The sequence below is a fragment of the Lutzomyia longipalpis genome, chromosome 4, assembly GCF_024334085.1.
Source record: "Lutzomyia longipalpis isolate SR_M1_2022 chromosome 4, ASM2433408v1".
Classification (NCBI taxonomy): Eukaryota; Metazoa; Arthropoda; class Insecta; order Diptera; family Psychodidae; genus Lutzomyia; species Lutzomyia longipalpis.
Window position 1 is genome coordinate 24,355,720 of NC_074710.1, and position 17,381 is coordinate 24,373,100.

Here is a 17,381-nt window from a genome sequence, read left to right on the forward strand (position 1 = left end):
GGCTGCATTTGGGCAGAGGCAGCTGCAAATTGGTTGTCAAATCCAGCCGAATTAAAACAACTATCTCTGGAGCTTTCGACGCAGTTTGTGCGTCTTCCTCAGTGATCAGTAAAGTCTAATCTTGGTGGATTGCGTCAATAACGCGTTTATCTCGCTCTGCGGTATATTGGAGGGCTTTTCGGATTTTTCCTCTACTTTTTCACAATTTTCTTCAGATTTCAACATTTACAACTTTTTACTGGACTCTTTTTCTCTTTATTTTATGAATGTTTTGCTGTCGAAACTTCACCGTGTTCCTTCGTTTACTCCTTCGAATTATTCCTTCGTTTCTTCGATGGTGGTTCGTTCAAAGAGAAGAATAAGCTCCATGTGGGGTGTGTGCGGGAACATGTCCACAGCTAGGGCTTTTTTCAGCTTGAACGGAGCTCCCTTCATTGTCTTCGAGCACGGACGCATCAAATCCAGCCAATTTCTCGTGACAAATTTCGGTTTGCACGACACATAAATCAAGCGATTGAGCTTCCGGGCATTCCGTAGCTGTGTGAGGGATTTCACGTGGATACCAGCACGTGGAGGATCCACAACAGCCAGGACATCTCCGTCTGATACTCCTGGTCGATTCATGAGGCTAAAGATGAAATCATCGGCATTCCCCGCGAAGAATTCAACATTGTCAATGTTGTTGGTTTCTGCATTGAATTTGGCATCTTTGACAGCTTCCTCGATGATCTCCACACCAAGAACACGTTTGCAGTACTTTGCAAAGCATATCCCAATTGTCCCGGCACCACAGCAAATGTCCAACACTGTAGTGTCCTTCGTAACAGCCCCAAGTTCAATGATACTGCTGTAGAGAACTTCCGCAGCAGGAGTGTTGATTTGGAAGAAGGATTCAGGACTAATGCGGAATTTAAGGCCATGAATTTCATCCGTAATGTGGGGTTTCCCATGAAGGAGCTCCAATGTGTCCTTCTTGTTGTCCTTGTCCTTTTTCATCATTTGCTGATGAAACAGTGATGTTACATTGAGGATTTTTCCTTCTTTCTCCGTGAAAAATTCCCGAATGCTCTTCTTCAGCTCTTGGGCTTCTTCTCCATCGCCCAGGGTTTTCCCATTAATCCCCACAATCAACATAATTTCGTTGGTTGTAAAGGAGAGACGTGTAACAAGTTGCCGGAAAACTCCTGTTTGCTGCTCCGGATTGAATACATCATGCTTGGAGGAGCGAACAAATTGCTGGAAGAGTCGTACAGCCATCTTCACTCTGTCCGGAATGTGCTTCAACTCATCAATAGGACACACTTCTACAAATCCCATGTTGTAGCTCCCTAAGCGGAATCCCACAGTGTCATCCCCATTGGAATCTTTTCCCACGGAAAATTCGCACTTGTTGCGGTATCCGGAAATCAGTGGGGAACCCCGAATTGTCTCAAGTTTGCACGGAAGCCCATCGAATTCTCTGCGAGCTGCCTCAATTTCTTCCCTCTGACTCCGACAGGCGTGCCAATGTTCCCCTGAGAACTTCTTCAGTAAATTCTCCACTTCTGACTGCTTCTGCTTCAGCTGCTCCTCATACGAGAGATGTGCCAGGGCGGTGGTGCATTCAGCAATGGTACGAGCTCTCTTTCCAGCTGTTCCCTCCTGACCAGCTGCATTGCGTTTCCTCACAAGTGGATCAGGAGCGGGTTTTGCTTCTGATGCCGCCAATTCGCATCCCTTCCATTTCATCCCGTTGAGAACGCGTATCCCCTCGTCACGTGTTTCAGTGGAACGGAAACAAATGTACACCCAGGGATTGTTCTTCTTCACCAGCTTGACTTTGGCAAAATCCAAATTGAGCTTTTGCAGAAGTTTTCTGAGTTCCTGACGAGGAAATGAGTTGAAAAACAATTTAAAAGAATTCCTATTAGTTTGAATGGTGTTCTTACCCCTACTCCGTAGTGTTTTGGGAGGTTCCTGACCTCAATCTTGAAGATTTCTGATGTAAATCCCTGATTGATGTAGGCAAATTCATCTTTCTGCTCTTCCTCTGGACCTCCCTCTCCGCCAACTTCTTCCTTCTCTTCTACTTCTTCTCCATCCATGATTTTCTCAATATTTTCCTCTCCTCCCGACATATTTTCAGAGAATCTTCTTTATTTTCTTTTTTCCCAAAAGATGAAAACAATTTTGGTCAAACGGGTCAAACACGTGGGTTTGTTTTGGTTTTTCGCAAGTTCGGTTCCAATCGGATTTCTTCGTAGAAACACACCGACGCCCTCTAGCGGCATTTTTGCATTGGTAGTAAAAATTTTCTTTTCCCATGGAAAACTTTCCAAAAAGTGCATAAAAATGCTGTAAATTCTCTTTTGGTGTACTTGAAAGTCCTTCTAATTGATTAATAAACCATCAAGTGGTACAATGGCACAAATTCTTCGGGGAAAATTTGGGTAAGAAGCCAAATTCCAGCAACTTTCCCCAAACATAACCTCACTTCTTGTGGGAATGTTTTTCTTGAAAATTGTAATTTCTTGAAGAAAAATGCATTCAGGGGGAAATTTTGGCTTGAGAGAGTAAAAGAGAAGAATTTTTGTATTTATTTAGTCGTACGTTTATTGGAATGAGTTAACTTGGGGTTGTTGTTTGACGACCTTCCTGGTATTTACATAATCAGTGGGATTATTGCAGGTTCAGCGTGAAGACTTCGAGATCTCTGAGGCCGCTCGTGCTGAATGTCTCCCGGATTAACTTCTCCACCCTCAATGGGGGCAACGGGGGTAGTCGGCATCCCCATCGGAGGTATCTTTTGCAGCACAATGTGGGCTTTGTGCCGATGTATGTAACACCCAGACGCACGTACGCAATGATTGTGGCCAGAGTACTCCGTGGGGCACTAAAGCTGAGATACCTCGTCCTGGGTGGGGCCATTGGGGGTGGCATGACGCTCAATAAGGTGAAAGATTAAATTTAAACTTCCTGTAAAGAAGGATTCGCTTCTAATAATAATTTTTCATTCATGAGCAGAAGTACGAGGAATGGCGTGATGGTTTACCGGATATGAAGTGGTTGGATGACATTCTCCCGGACAATGAGCAATGGCATAAATTCTCGAAGAATCTCCAAGCTGTGGGAGGTGCTGTGAGAGATTCCATTGAGATTGATCCACGTCTGAAGAAGATAAGTGAGGAGAAATTAGCTGAATGGCGTGCATGGTTCGATAATCGCCTGGATAATGCCATTGAAGCGGCGGAGACAACTGAAAATCCCACAATTGAAGGTGAGCTAAATCATGCTGTTGCCTCTCTGTGCTCTTTAGCATTTAGTAGTGTCCATCTCATCGTTTCAAGAATGATGATTTTCATATGAGAAATCGAATTTTCTCTCTCTCTCTCTCTTGTTTTAGGTCCATTCCAGAAAGTCTCTGATATGATTACCGATATGTATGGAGGTAATATATATTTTTCCCTGATATGTACACCAAAACATTTTCTTTCCCCCAACATTTTCATCATTCTTGAAGCTAAAGAGAGGTGGCTCCATTGCCCCCTCCCTATTCACCTCCCATTTCTTTCTTTTTCTTTACAAACTCTCTCACAAACAGTGACAAAGGAGGAATTAAAGGCGAAGCATTTGGTGGAAGCAAAAGGTGTTTCGGCACAAGAGGAAGCGCATCGGAAGCACCAATCGATGCAGCAGCAAATTGAGGAATTGCAAGCGGAAATGATGTCAGTGCAGCTAAAATACCAAAAAGAATTGGAAAAATTGGAGCGTGAGAATAAGAATTTGCGCCAGCAGTACTTGATACTCAAATCAAATCGCAAGACGGGCACGAAGAAGATCAAGAAGAGCCTCATTGATATGTATTCGGAAGTTCTGGATGAACTATCGGGGTGAGTTGTTGAATTTATTTTTTATTCTCAAAGTGTTTTCGCCCCTAAATCTGATTGAGATTTTGCAAAGTATTTTGATTTCTACCGGATGTCATTGAAAGGATCATGTCTAAATTTTTGAATATTTAGAGAGAGTTGAAATGATGCAAAATTAAATTTTATCGTGAAAAATATTTAAAAACATTCACAATTTCCCACAATTTTACTCCCGGAATTTACTACCAAAACTCGCGGATAAAATAGAATTATGTAGGTACCCAAAAAATCTGAATTGGTTATTGAATTATGGAAAAATCTCATAATTTTTCCAAAATATGCTTTTTCTATAATTGAATGAGAATCAGAGACCCAAACTAATAATAATGTTGAATAATGTTGAAAAATAAATCTCTCCCCTTAGTCCCACTGAGGAAGGCGTGGTTAAACGCCGAAAGCTTTGGGAAAGGATTCTTTTCTTTTAAATCCGCATCCCCTATTGACGCCCCCGGAAGGAGAAAATTACATAAAAATTTTCTCATTAAAGATTTTAATAAAGATTTTCAAAAATTTCAAATATTGCGACGCCATTTTATAGTCCCGCCATTTTTTTCCAGACAGGAGCTGCTCCGGCTCAAAATTCAATTTGATTGAGCTGCTCCAGCTCGAAATCTTTTACATTTATTCTCCAGCTTCTCCAGCAAACATTTTCTGCAAAATTTAAATTTTGCTTGAGATTTTACGATTTTTCCTTTCTCGTGAAGCGTTCCGAAACAATGCATAGGGGAACGTGGCCCAATTCGGACCTCTTAAGTTCTTTTTCAATCAATTTTGAATTTTTCTGACTCTGCGCAGACCTTTGGAGGTTTAAATTGGGCCACGTTCCCCTAATATTTCTGGGATTTGAATCTTGAACAATTACTTCCAGATAAGCATTCAATTTTCTAATTTTCAGAGAGGTGAGAAAAGGAATAATTACAAAGAGGGATTTTCTAGTTTACAGACCCTTAATCAGGTCCTTAAACAGACCCTTAATCAGGTCCACTTCACATTGTTGTCAAAGGAAGCCTCTTTCCTTAATTTTGCGTCAAAACTATAGGCGCTCAGAGCCACACGGAGCGATTCAGGCAAAGAGTTAAAGGCCTTATAAATAGATATTAACACCGGAGAACTATTTTACATTATTTTATCAAATTCACTTTGGCGTCTCTTCTAATTCATTTCTCTTTCTGTGCAACATACGCCTACTACGATTAATTAAAAACTAAACCTTACAATTCTCCGAAAAGGACTATTGGGGCTATTCAATCTTTAACAATGAGCCTTATTCAGCGACCAAGAAACCCTTGAAATCTGTGAATTTTGTACTAAAATTTCAAGATTTCAAGCGAATTTCAATGGATTCTTGGTCGCTGAATAAGGCCCAATTAAAGAGTAATATCCGGTTCGACGACCAAACAAATAATTTCCACGTGTGGGCCTTGGAGGTACAAAAAACTTTGATTTTGTCATATTCTATGCACTTTATGCAACTGTGTTCAATATCTTCACTACTACAAAGAGTGTGGTAATGAAATAAATAAGTGGACTGTTTATTTGCATAATTTTAAGTTCCTTTCTTCACGGAATTTTTTAATTGATTAACCAAAATAAGGCATTTGACAAGATTTTATTCTTCCGGCCATGTCATTCAAAAAAGCTTTTTTATCCAAAAAAGTTTTGGAGGCTTGTTCCGGCAATCTTTTCAATGCGGTGTAAACAGCCCCAAATGGGTTAATAATGGGAAAAATTCTTTTAGGTACGACACCAACTATACGATGGCAGATCACTTGCCGCGCGTTGTTGTTGTGGGAGATCAGAGCAGTGGGAAGACTTCTGTGTTGGAATCCATTGCGCAAGCAAGAATCTTCCCACGGGGAAGTGGTGAGATGATGACAAGGGCTCCAGTTAAAGTGACTCTAAGTGAGGGTCCGTACCATGTGGCGAAATTCAATGATTCCGAACGTGAGTACGATCTCACGAAGGAGTCAGAATTGGCTGAATTGCGACGTGAAGTGGAGCTACGAATGCGCCATTCAGTGCGTGGGGGTAAGACCGTGAGCACAGATACGATCTCGATGACTGTGAAGGGTCCTGGGTTGCAGAGGATGGTTCTTGTGGATTTGCCAGGGATTATTTCCACTGTTACCGTCGATATGGCGTCTGATACGAAAGATTCCATCCATCAGATGACTCGACACTACATGAGTAATCCCAATGCCATCATTCTGTGCATTCAGGATGGTTCTGTGGATGCAGAACGAAGCAATGTAACGGATCTCGTGACACAGTGTGATCCTCTTGGTAAGAGGACCATCTTTGTCCTCACGAAAGTTGATTTGGCTGAAGAACTCGCTGAACCAGATAGAGTAGGTTTAATTTTTTTCTTCACTAATTTATGGAAGGAAGACGTATTTGTAATCTTTTTGGGGTTTTTTGGTAGATTCGAAAGATTCTCGCTGGAAAACTCTTCCCGATGAAGGCTATTGGATACTTTGCCGTTGTAACCGGTCGTGGGCGGAAGGATGATTCAATTGAAACAATCCGGGATTATGAAGAAAGATTCTTCAAGACCTCAAAACTATTCCAGTGAGTAAAACCTTTTTGGATAACCTTTATAATGTTGGCCTAAATGTTTAACCTTCTTTTTTTCCCGAATTTTCATTAATTTAATCATTTTTCAAAGTTAAATATTCGTTTAGTTTTCATACTAGTTGCGAAGAAAGACGTATTGAACTGTCTCCGACGTGCATTTTTCACAAAATTTATTCTGTGGATGCTCATCGCGAGGACATGTCCTTGTCAATACGTCTTCTATATCCATCTGAAGCAAATGGTGCAGATTATTTAAGAGATGCCTCTTTCGGCGAAAAGGATCGCAAAATCGACCTTCCGGAATGCTGCCCTTGCTTCGTGTGAGGTTATGTAGCACACTACTACAAATCTCGTTCAGTTTTGCTCCTGCTCTCTTCTCTACTTTACTTCTCACTTCACTATCAGTTTATTAGTCCTTTCACTACTTTCTCCACTTCGTCTCCTAGTTTTTTTCTGACTAAAAATCCACTTTTTGCTGATAAATCACACAGTCGCGTCTATCCGCCATAAAAACCTTTCATCACATTAAATTGTCCCAAAAGATCACTCAATATTAGGTTGTCTCAGCGAGACACCGATCCATCATCCTTCCGTTAATTTAAAAATTCTTTGGGGGCATTTTTCATAACAGTCGAAGTGGAACAGTAATGCCCCATCAAGTATCAACGCGGAATTTGAGTCTTGCCGTTGCTGATCGCTTCTGGCGGATGGTGCGTGAAACAATTGAACAACAAGCTGATGCATTTAAGGTGACACGCTTCAATCTTGAAACAGAATGGAAGAATAACTTCCCCAGGCTACGTGAATCCGGCAGGGATGAATTATTTGACAAAGCAAAAGGAGAGATTCTCGATGAAGTTGTCAATCTATCGCAGATCTCCTCAAAGAAGTGGGAAGAAGTTATTCTTACCACATTGTGGGATAAACTCTCGTCCTACGTTTTTGAGAATGTCTACCTCCCAGCAGCGCAGTCGGGGTCACAAAGTAAGGCGGGAAATTGGGGGAAAAACAAATTTGAGACACAAAATGGAATTCATTTTGTTTAATTTCCAGACTCCTTCAATACGATGGTTGATATAAAATTGCGCCAGTGGGCAGATCAGGCACTCCCAGCACGTGCTGTGGAGTCAGGGTACGAAGCGCTGCAAAAGGAATTTCTGGAATTAATTGAACAAGCAAAGAAATCCCCCGATCACGATGATATCTTTGATAATCTCAAAGCAGCCGTTGTGGATGAAGCCATTCGCCGGTATTCGTGGGAGGACAAGGCAACAGACATGTTGAGGGTTATCCAGTTGAACACACTGGAAGATCGTGTGGTTACGGATAAGCACGAATGGGATGCAGCTGTGAAATTTTTCGAATCCTCCGTGAAGGAGAAACTCCAGGCGACGGAGAATACGATGGCGGAAATGTTTGGACCATCATCGTGGCAACAGTGGACACAGTGGAAGTACTCAACGGATGAGCAGCAAAAGAGGCGCAATGTTAAAGGGGAACTGGATAAGATCATTGTCAGTGATGCGGTGAGTTTTATACTAAAAATGCGCTGAAAAGAATTTCAAAAACAGTTAATTATAAAAATTCAAATCTAAAACCGGTAAAATTCAAATTTAAAACCGTTAAATTTCAAATTTCATTATTTTAACAGAAACACCCGCCAACGCTGAGCTACGATGAATTGACAACAGTACGGAAAAATCTGCAACGTGCTGGTCTGGAAGTGGACACAGAATACATCCGGGAGACGTGGTATCCCGTCTATAGGCGTCACTTCCTCAAACAGGCTCTCCTGAGGGCCTATGATGGTCGTAAAGCCTACTACCTCTATGTCACACAGAATCGCGATCGTGGCGACTGTGCCATCAATGTGAATGACATCATCCTCTTCTGGCGCATCCAGCAGGTGATGAAGGTCACGACGAATGCCCTACGGCAGCAGGTCATCAATCGCGAAGCACGACGCCTCGACAAGGAGATTAAGGCAGTCCTCGATGAGTACAGCGAGGATGAGGACAAGAAGCAGCAATTACTCACGGGGAAACGTGTCTCTCTCGCCGAGGAGCTTCGTAAGTACCCAATTTCCTTTTCTCTCGACCGATAATGGGTTAAAATTTTGAATTTTTTGTTCTATTGTGTCCGGAAATAGTTCGAGTACGAAAGATTCAGGAGAGGCTTGAGGAATTCATAAATGCCCTCAACAAAGAAAAGTAATAAAGAAATCATCTCGTGGGCTGGCTAAATAGTGTATAGAGAACCTACGCCCTCCCCCTCATTTTGCTTAAATGGATGAGTATTGTGATTATTATTTCTTTCCTTCATTTTTGCTTAAATTACATTGGGATTCCCTTCAAATTGCGAATTGTAAGAGAATCCCGGAGTTATTCACATGGGAGTGGAATCTTTCCCAATCATGCAAGGTCATGGGGAGAAGATTCATCTTCCAGCTTAAAGTCATCCACAGAAAGATTAGAAATATAAAGTAAAAACATTGGTCATGATTGTAAAATTCAACAGATTTATTTAATAATTAAAAAATATAATATAATAGCTTATGAATTAACCAGGTACTTGAAGCACAATCTCTCATTTTTTTTGCACCTACTAAACAGTTGTGGAGTCACTTTCCCATTCGTGGGAGATTAGGGCACGTCTTAGGCGCTTCCAAAAGAGTTTTCGTTCCTCCTGAAGGGATTTATCGGGTGCCTCCTTCTCCTCGGAGTTTGGTGAATCTTTCCGACGACGTTTACTTGGTGTTGGCCAACGGATGTAGGTTTTGGTGCGCATGAGGAATTGCAGCGTCTTTGGGCGTTTTCTTTTGGGTACATCCTCAAGGAGAATGAGGACCAATTGCTCCCGGCATGTTTCCAATAATCTGAAAAGAATAAAAAATTAGCGGAAAACTGATGAAATAAAATAAATATTTGAATTTGGCGCGCACTCGGAGTGGTGAATTCGAGTGGTGAGAATAGAGAATGTGGGGAAAAAGGAATAATATGGCGGCAAAGTGGAATTATGTCGCGTATAAGTGAGGAAATTTCGCAGACAGAGGGTGTTCTACAGGGGTGTAGCCAAAAATCTTTTTCAAGGAGTATTTGAGGGAAAAATTAATTATTTTTTAATTAAATCAAGAAAAAGGATTTATTGGGTCCTATTCAGCGACCAAGAAATTGTTGAAATCTATAAAACTTGTACTGAATTTTCAACGATTTCAAGAATTTCTTGGACAGTGAATATTACTCAAACTCATTGTTAGTATTAGTAGAGATTTTTAGAAGATAAAGATTACGGTTGTTAAAAAAAGATTAGCAGTTTTTAGTTGTTTCGTTTTTACAATATGTTGGTTCTAGTCTAAAGTGTGACGTTCCTTTTTCAATTTTGACAATTTTTTTTAACATACAGCGGTTTTTTTCCTAATGTTTGATGTATCACATTTCTCTTCTAACATTTGACGTTTATTGCAACGTTTGACACGTGACGTGTCTATTAATTGGCATTTATTTTATAACATTTGACGTTTATTCTAACGTTTGGTGTTTCATCTGTAACGATTGACGTTTATTTAGAAATCTAACACTTCTAGAATTTTACGCTTAATTTAAAATTCTATTGGACACATTTTTCTTTTAATAATTCACATTATTTTTTTTAAACGTTCATCGTGTCTTCTTTCCTAACACAAGTTGGTTTATTTTAAGCTCGGTGTATCTAATAAATTGACATATATTTTCTAACAATTGATATTAATTAATCCCTTTCAAATATGTGACACTTTTTATGTATCTTCTCCAATGTTTTGTGTTTATTCTAACGATTCATGTTTTCTTTCAAACAAATGACATTTTTTTTCTAACCTTTGACATTTATTTTAAAGTCTGACATTTATATTCAACTGTTAATTTAAAATCTGTCATCTCTAACGTTTGACGTTTTCCTCAATATTTGAGGTATTTCATCTAACTTTTGGCACATTTTTCCTGATTATTTACATTATTCTTCTAACGTTTATCGTTTCTTCTTTTCTAACGTCTGACATTTCTAATATTTGACGTTTACTTTCTAACGTTTCACGGCACTAAGGATAATAAGAAAAGATAATGCTTCACTCACCTATGCTGTGCTAGATGCATTTCAAATTGACACCACTGACTTAGAAGAAAGCTCTGACTGATGACAAGGAGAAGGCATCGTGAACGATCCATGCACGATATGATATTCTCGAGGATACTAACGCCCACTTGAAAATCTCGTTCATGCATACAGACACTTATTTCGCGTCTTGCCTCAATGTTGGGCAGGAGCTCTTCCAGCACCCATGGGCGATTTTCATCGCAAAAACTCACAAAGACGTCATACATGAAGGCATCATCGGAAGCACCCTGACGCACTTTTTCCTTTTCTTTGTCGAGAAAACTCAAAATTGTGGCATTTTTGATGATGATTAAGAAGTACCGGATGTACCACCATTTGTAGTAGCCAAAACAGAAGATGGTGAGAAGGATGAAGGCAACAATGAGAATTGTTACCAAGGAGTTATTTGCTTGCCTGAGACTCTGAACGAGATTAGGCCAATTTGAGCGATCGGACAGGCAGCTTTCGATCTCCGAGAAGAAATGTTCGCGATTTGTGCTGGAATTGATGCAACGATAGTCATTCTCCTGGAAATCCAACAATTGGAATGTGAAGATTATTTCGGTGGTTGTACGCGGTTGGAAGCGTTGAGGGCACTTCCGGATGGCCGATGGTGGTGCTTGCCTCGTGCAATTCTCATCGTCTTTCAGCTCAACGGCACGGAAGCCATTTTTCTGTGTTTCCGCACCGAGACGCTCAAATTCAGCTTGAGAAATGTAGAGGAGGTCATACTTTGCCTTTGCTACAATCATATTGGCATAGCTGCTGTTGATGGATTTTACGTATTCGTAGTACATTCGCGATGGGAGATCGTAGATTGCAAGGGTGGCTTCGTAAACTGCAACAGGAATTCCGGGATTATTAATCATTAAATGAGATATTAGTTTGAATTTGGCGCGCAAACGAGGTGGGATAAGAAAGATGGTGAATTTCAATGGTGAAAATGGAAATGTGGGGAAAATGAATAATTTGGTTATTGAGGTTGAAACTTACCAGCTGTGTCTTCTTCATCTTGCCTGGCAGCGCCTTTGTGCACTGGAAGAGGTTTACCAGTAAATTGGGGTACAGATCGACGCGTACGCTTCTCATCGATGTTCTCGTGGTAGTGCTGGATGACTTCCTCAATGAGAAAATCATTAATATCCGGCATTGGGTTCACGTAGATCGTACAATTAATTGGACGATTGTTATTGGCAGCCATATCAATGAATTCCCTGAGGATGCAACTGCAGATGAAGTCATTCTTCCCAATCCCAAGGAATTCCAATCGTTCAAAATCATCCAACATCTGCGTTGTCATCATGTTGATGTTGTTCTCCCTTCATCCCCAAAGGAACAAAGAAAATTTTTTTTGGAGCCTCAACGAAATGTTTTAAATTAACTGAGAGCTTACCGGAGATTAAGGATTCGCAGGAGACGATTCTCATCAAATATCCTCGTATACCAATTCCCGATGTGATTTGCCGAGAGGTCGAGAATCTCCAGTTGTGGGGTGTGGATGAATGTTGTATTGGACAGTTGATTGATGTTATTTCCACGTAGCATCAACATCCGGAGCTTTGTGAGGTGCTGCAACCATGAGAGATGCTTCACGTTGGAATCTTGAAAGGAGAGAATCTCCAATTTGTCCTCCAACCCTTCAAATGTATTTGCACGCATGGTGTTCGTCAATTGGGGATTCCCAGAAATGTCCAAGACTTGGAGGTTTGTCCCATTGAACATCCCGTACCTGCAAAAATCCGGAAATTCATGTGAGGAACCATAAAAATTGAGGAATTTCTTCAAAAAGGAAGAGAAAAATGATTCCCAACAAGATCAACCAACCCAATAATTTGGACACCAGTATGACAGAGGCTAAGCTGCTGCACGAGACGTGGAAGATGACTGAATGCATTGGTACTGGCTGCTTCAACGCGTGTGTGCGAAAAGTCCAGGAATTTGAGTTTTTCCAATCCAGCAAAAGTTTCCGGAGCAAGACGAACGCCCCCAATGGCTCTCTCCAGGGCATCTCCCATGTGCAATGGAGTCTCCCAGAGTTCAGGTGTATTAAATGACACATCGAGATGCATAAGAAGTGGCAGAGAGACAAAAGTAGCTCCTGAGAGTTCCGTAATACGATTGTGGGACAAATAGAGCTTCCTCAGGTTACGTAGCCCCGTAAAAGCATTATTGGCAATCACTTCAATTAAACATCTTCGCACATCCAATTCCTTAAGTTGTTCCATCGCTGGAAAAACCGTTGATTCTAAAAAAATTCAAAATATATCCTCAGAGTTGAGACAGAGAAAAAATCTTCAAGATGAGAGATAAAGATTAATTGAAAATTAATCGGGATAAATGTTTGGGAAATGATTAAATGAAAAAAAAAATCACAGAACCACCAACGTAGCAAAAAAAAGACGTCTTTAAAATCAAGATTGTGACTCGTTATCAAATCCCCAGTGCGATACTCCAGGAGAGTTAATGAGGCATTGTCTGTTGAAAAATTTTCACCAAGTCATTGAGTTTAATACCATATTGATGAAATGCTGCATTACAGGTTGAACTGCAAAGGAGATTAAGGCTCTCTTCAAGCTCAAAATTTCTTATCAAAATTAAATTGTGTGTGTTTGTGGGAAGAAAGGTTCGCTCAGCAGGGGATCAGTTGTTGATGCCTTCAATTTATTTGGCCTAACGTACATGGGAACACACAACGCATAGAAAAATCTTTCTTTTTTCGGCAATTATAATACCATAGAGATTACGTTGTTTTCTCCGTAAAATCACGAGGAATTTGGTGATAAGTTGTATCAGGAGAACCATAAAACTTTCGATATGGTATGACGACATTGTGGTATAGTTTTAATCATTCAGAGATTGCAAGTTTAGGTTATCGTTAGGAAAAATAATCACAACTAAAAGGGGTTAAGGTGAATAGTATATATCCGCTCCTGGAAAGACGTATACATGGTGGATGAGGATATTAGCTTCGAGACAATTATTACCCAGACAGATCTTAACCCTTTAAGGTTTTTTGGGTCATACGCTGACCCAAACGTGAAACATTTTATTTTTTCAATTATTTATGAATGTAATTGTTTTTCCATGTTAGAAATGCATCAAATTCACGCATAAGGGGTCAAAGAAGACGTTCTGAAAGAGAAAAGTCCTCTAAAAAAATTCATAGAATAAAAATCGCGATAAAAGAGCGCATGTTTCAATTGCTGCGACCATCGAGTGCTCGTCGGATTTTCCGGTTGCTTCCGGCCCGGTTGTCTGGTAGTTCTTGTAGGGGGTCGGCTTTTATTTTCGTTAGGGCGGCTGATTAACCGCTGCCCTTTGTCTACGCCAATCACCCCACCATCACGAGATGTTTGCGAAAGCCGAGTCAGCCATGTCCAGATCTTTACCCTCCCTGAGCTTGGATTTGCTCATCATTTTTGGACAACACGAAATAAGTTAACACTGATAAAACAAATAAATAAATAAATTCGTCACTTGCCGCTACCTTTGTCGTATCTGCCTCAAAACACAATAATTATAAAAACGTTTAATACGACGAAGGTAGCGGCAAGTGATGAATTCATATAAACCCCTTGCAGAACTGACACAAAACAAGCTCCATAGGGGGATAGTTTCGAGATACCCTGTGGCAAAGTCTCATGTCCTGATCGTTGAACTCCCGAAGGGTTCCTTGGGGATCGGACGGGGTTTCCTGGTGGGACATCATCGCCTGTTGAGGCGGGGGCGCCTGATATTGCCTCATATGAAGCATAACTAAGGCGATCGCCATGTTGACCGCGTGTATAATAAATACACGACACCGTTGGCTGAGCCATCGCCATCCTCGTGGCGGACAGTAATGTCGACCACGAAGACCCCTTCCCGGTTTTTAATCATCAGGTCGGGTTTTAAATGGCCGCCTTCGGGCAGAGCGATGATCGGCTCTTTGGAGAGCGTCGCCCCCGGATCCTTTCTTGCCACGTTATCAAGAATCAAGTCTCGGATCTCGTCGTGGCGTTGGATCCGTCTGCGTTTGGTGTGGGTGCAGATCCGCATGATGTGGCCTAGCGTTTCTGGGCTGCCACCGCATCTGCGACAGTTTATATCCTCATGGGGAATAAACTTGTTGGTGGCAACCCGGGTTCCTAACGTGTTGGTCCTCGCTCGGAGGGCGATCAGGAACCTGCAATAAGTTTGGCTGTAATAGCCATTGATTCCCTGCTTTGTTGTCCATGAAAGCAGCCACGGCCTTCCCTTTGGCAGCTTCACGTTGGCCGGTTTGATCAGGAGATTGATACACTCTTATTCTATAATGGCCCACACGTGGTTTTATCTCGAAAGCAACCCATTACTTCTTCGCAATGAGAACAACAACAATAACAAGCCTTACGTGTTTTCACGGGACCCTCGGGTAACAAAAAATAGCCAGATCATTCTCGGCCATGAGGAAGGACATAATGTGGTCCGAAACGAAGATTTTAAAAAGTTATTTTTAATGAATTAAGCATCACGATCAAGTGAGTGATCACTGCTTGGAAATTTTGAAAATTTTTTTTGGAAATTTATTTGAATATTCAGCGATTTGCACTAAAGTGAGGAAAATAGTTTAGAGGATCGTCAAAGGAGTTAACGAATACTATCATGGAACAACAATTTTACTCTATTCATTATTATATTTGAATATTCAGCGATTTGCACTAAAGTGAGGAAAATAGTTTAGAGGATCGTCAAAGGAGTTAACGAATACTATCATGGAACAACAATTTTACTCTATTCATGTGAATGTCGAAGGAAATACATTCCCTCTACCTAAATGTCCATCAGAGAGGTTGTAAATGTTGTTTAAAATTGCATTGAATTTGTGATTTAGCCTGTCAGGTTCAGATTAAAATGATAATGGAGTAATTAATCGAAAAGATTGTTTTGCTTATCAATTTGGTTATTGATTTGAAATCGATTTAGATAACTAAAATTATTTTGAAGAACACGTACCATTTACATATTCTAATTAAAGCTAACAGTTTTGAATGTAGAATAGAGTATTAACACCGTAGTTGAGCAATAGGATTTTTTTTAAAAGGAAGAATTTCATTGAGTTTGTGAGGAAAAGACATGGAAAGATGTTAAGGAAAAAGTAGAAATAGTGTTCATTCTGCATTGTATTAGAATTTAAAGCATTTCTAACCTGGGAAAAGTTCTTATGGATGTCAAACTGTGCACTGTGCAGTAATAAAAAAAAGCTGTGCTACGAGTTAACAAATCAAGAATAAAAATTTAAAGATTGGTAAAAAAAATGTTAAAGATTTGGGTCAGCGTGGACCTAATATACGCGAAATGGTTAAAAATATATTAACGAATAAGCATTGAAAAATTAATAAATCAAACAACAGAGGAAACTTTCTGCTGCATTCTTCGTGTGTATTAAGTATACCTATGCTATGTAGCTACATATTTAAGTTCATACTTCTATGTATGTATATGCCTGACACGAGCTACACGAGGAAGCAGTGCGATAGCCCCTTGCCCTCGAGATTTTTTTTTTAAATTCTCACGTAGATAGTCAACGTTATCTCTTATCTAGGATTATGGGGATTATGACAACTCTGCGATATATATTCCTTCGACAAAACTATTCAATTTTGATGAAATTCTTTCCATGAGGAATAAAATATTAATTATAGAATTTACCTGAATAAGTATTCGCATCGAGGATTTGAAGACTATTCCCTGTAAGCGAGAGATACTCCAGGCTCCCTGTGACGAGTTGTAGGGAATCAAAGGGGATCCTTGTGAGGCCATTCTTTGCAATTGAGAGGAAGACAATGGGAAAATTGCCTAATTGACGCTCCTGGAGGCGCGAACGAATCTTCTCGTAGATCTTTGACTCGGTGAGACGCATTGCTGATAAATCCAGGAATAGCGAGTTTTCTAAAGAGGAATTTTTGCATTACGAGACGTTTTAGGGAGGGATTCTTCTTGCACATTTGGATGGTAGTCTTACCAGGACGTCTTGTGGCACTTGTCCGGAGACTACCGTCATTTTTGAGCCACCACGAGAGATAAATTTCCGCTGGACCGAGAATGCAATCGGGACGTCCCTGACCAGGAATGTAGGTTTCCCTGGAGTCTTCGTAGTCTTCCGTTGTTGTTGGCAGTTCAGTGTTGGTGGTTCCATCGGTATTCTCTGCGGAATACACAATTGTTTCCCTAAAATCCGTCCAGGGAGATAGCGTGGTTGTGTGCTCAGTCACCGGAGACGCAAAATGATCAATTGTTTGTGCGGAATTGTCACCACTGGCCAATAATTCATCAACTAATCTGTCCGGGATAGAGTTTGTCGGTATTTCGCTATCTAAATTGTGGCTGCTGGTGCGATAACGCTGGCCTTGGCTATTCACTACATACACCCCGTGACGCCCTTCTGGCCATTCGGGATGCGCTTCCGGGACCACGTGCCGCTGGCGCCTCCGCAATGTATCCGGGCACTCAATAACACGCACAACAGTTCCCAAAAATATAGCAAAAATCACCAAATCACGACCACTAGGACCCATATTCTGCACAGCCTGAGTCACTTCCTGTCACACAACATTTGCTATATTAATTCTACAATTCTTCCAAGGATTTCTTTTCTTCACACAAATCCACACAGAGGCATTTTCTTTTGCAAAAAAAGGTTTTTTTTTATCTAAAATAATTTTTCTTTCAGGATTTTTACCACGGACTTGTGAATCATCCACGTCTTTTTCGCAATGTTCACCTGAATTGACTAAACTGGCACTGTGAGGT

General features: G+C 40.7%; 3 protein-coding genes across 4 annotated transcripts; 1 reads left to right on the forward strand and 2 right to left on the reverse strand.

Annotated features, from left to right (window-relative positions):
- Positions 1–232: 232 nt before the first annotated feature.
- On the reverse strand, positions 233–2,280 carry LOC129795007 (tRNA (uracil-5-)-methyltransferase homolog A). The gene is made up of 2 exons (XM_055836011.1): positions 1,929–2,280; positions 233–1,863 (listed from the first exon to the last, which is right to left on the reverse strand). Exons 1-2 carry the CDS (start codon positions 2,115–2,117, stop codon positions 316–318), a joined length of 1,737 nt encoding a protein of 578 aa, XP_055691986.1. The 5' UTR covers positions 2,118–2,280; the 3' UTR covers positions 233–315.
- Positions 2,240–9,055, forward strand: LOC129794980 (dynamin-like 120 kDa protein, mitochondrial). Of its 2 annotated transcripts, XM_055835949.1 has the most exons (11): positions 2,240–2,429; positions 2,668–2,932; positions 3,004–3,256; positions 3,383–3,427; positions 3,581–3,869; positions 5,644–6,253; positions 6,328–6,473; positions 7,111–7,463; positions 7,533–8,005; positions 8,131–8,548; positions 8,629–9,055. In XM_055835949.1, exons 1-11 carry the CDS (start codon positions 2,401–2,403, stop codon positions 8,691–8,693), a joined length of 2,946 nt encoding a protein of 981 aa, XP_055691924.1. In that variant the 5' UTR covers positions 2,240–2,400; the 3' UTR covers positions 8,694–9,055. The 2 variants fall into 2 exon arrangements, with proteins under 2 accessions (XP_055691924.1, XP_055691925.1); XM_055835950.1 differs by lacking the exon at positions 3,383–3,427 and having other exon boundaries at positions 2,253–2,429.
- On the reverse strand, positions 8,975–17,376 carry LOC129794979 (toll-like receptor 2). Its single transcript, XM_055835948.1, has 7 exons — positions 16,594–17,376; positions 16,281–16,520; positions 12,435–12,855; positions 12,004–12,339; positions 11,604–11,929; positions 10,590–11,448; positions 8,975–9,354 (listed from the first exon to the last, which is right to left on the reverse strand). The coding sequence occupies exons 1-7, from the start codon at positions 17,144–17,146 to the stop codon at positions 9,084–9,086; spliced, it is 3,006 nt and encodes a 1,001-aa protein (XP_055691923.1). The 5' UTR covers positions 17,147–17,376; the 3' UTR covers positions 8,975–9,083.
- Between the last annotated feature and the right edge of the window lie 5 nt (positions 17,377–17,381).

What these genes read in the sequence shown, in the direction of transcription:
- LOC129795007 (XM_055836011.1), bottom strand. Translation starts at nt 2,117, where the DNA reads ATGTCGGGAGGAGAGGAAAATATTGAGAAAATCATGGATGGAGAAGAA. An exon ending in CAAAACACTACGGAGTAGGG is followed by an intron (nt 1,864 to 1,928) that starts GTAAGAACACCA and finishes TTTCCTCGTCAG; the next exon opens with GAACTCAGAAAACTTCTGCA.
- LOC129794980 (XM_055835949.1), top strand. Translation starts at nt 2,401, where the DNA reads ATGGCACAAATTCTTCGGGGAAAATTTGG. An exon ending in TGAAAATCCCACAATTGAAG is followed by an intron (nt 3,257 to 3,382) that starts GTGAGCTAAATC and finishes CTCTTGTTTTAG; the next exon opens with GTCCATTCCAGAAAGTCTCT. An exon ending in GTTCTGGATGAACTATCGGG is followed by an intron (nt 3,870 to 5,643) that starts GTGAGTTGTTGA and finishes AAATTCTTTTAG; the next exon opens with GTACGACACCAACTATACGA.
- LOC129794979 (XM_055835948.1), bottom strand. Translation starts at nt 17,146, where the DNA reads ATGGGTCCTAGTGGTCGTGATTTGGTGATTTTTGCTATATTTTTGGGA. An exon ending in AAGTGCCACAAGACGTCCTG is followed by an intron (nt 16,521 to 16,593) that starts GTAAGACTACCA and finishes ATTCCTCTTTAG; the next exon opens with AAAACTCGCTATTCCTGGAT. An exon ending in ACTGGTGTCCAAATTATTGG is followed by an intron (nt 12,340 to 12,434) that starts GTTGGTTGATCT and finishes GGATTTTTGCAG; the next exon opens with GTACGGGATGTTCAATGGGA.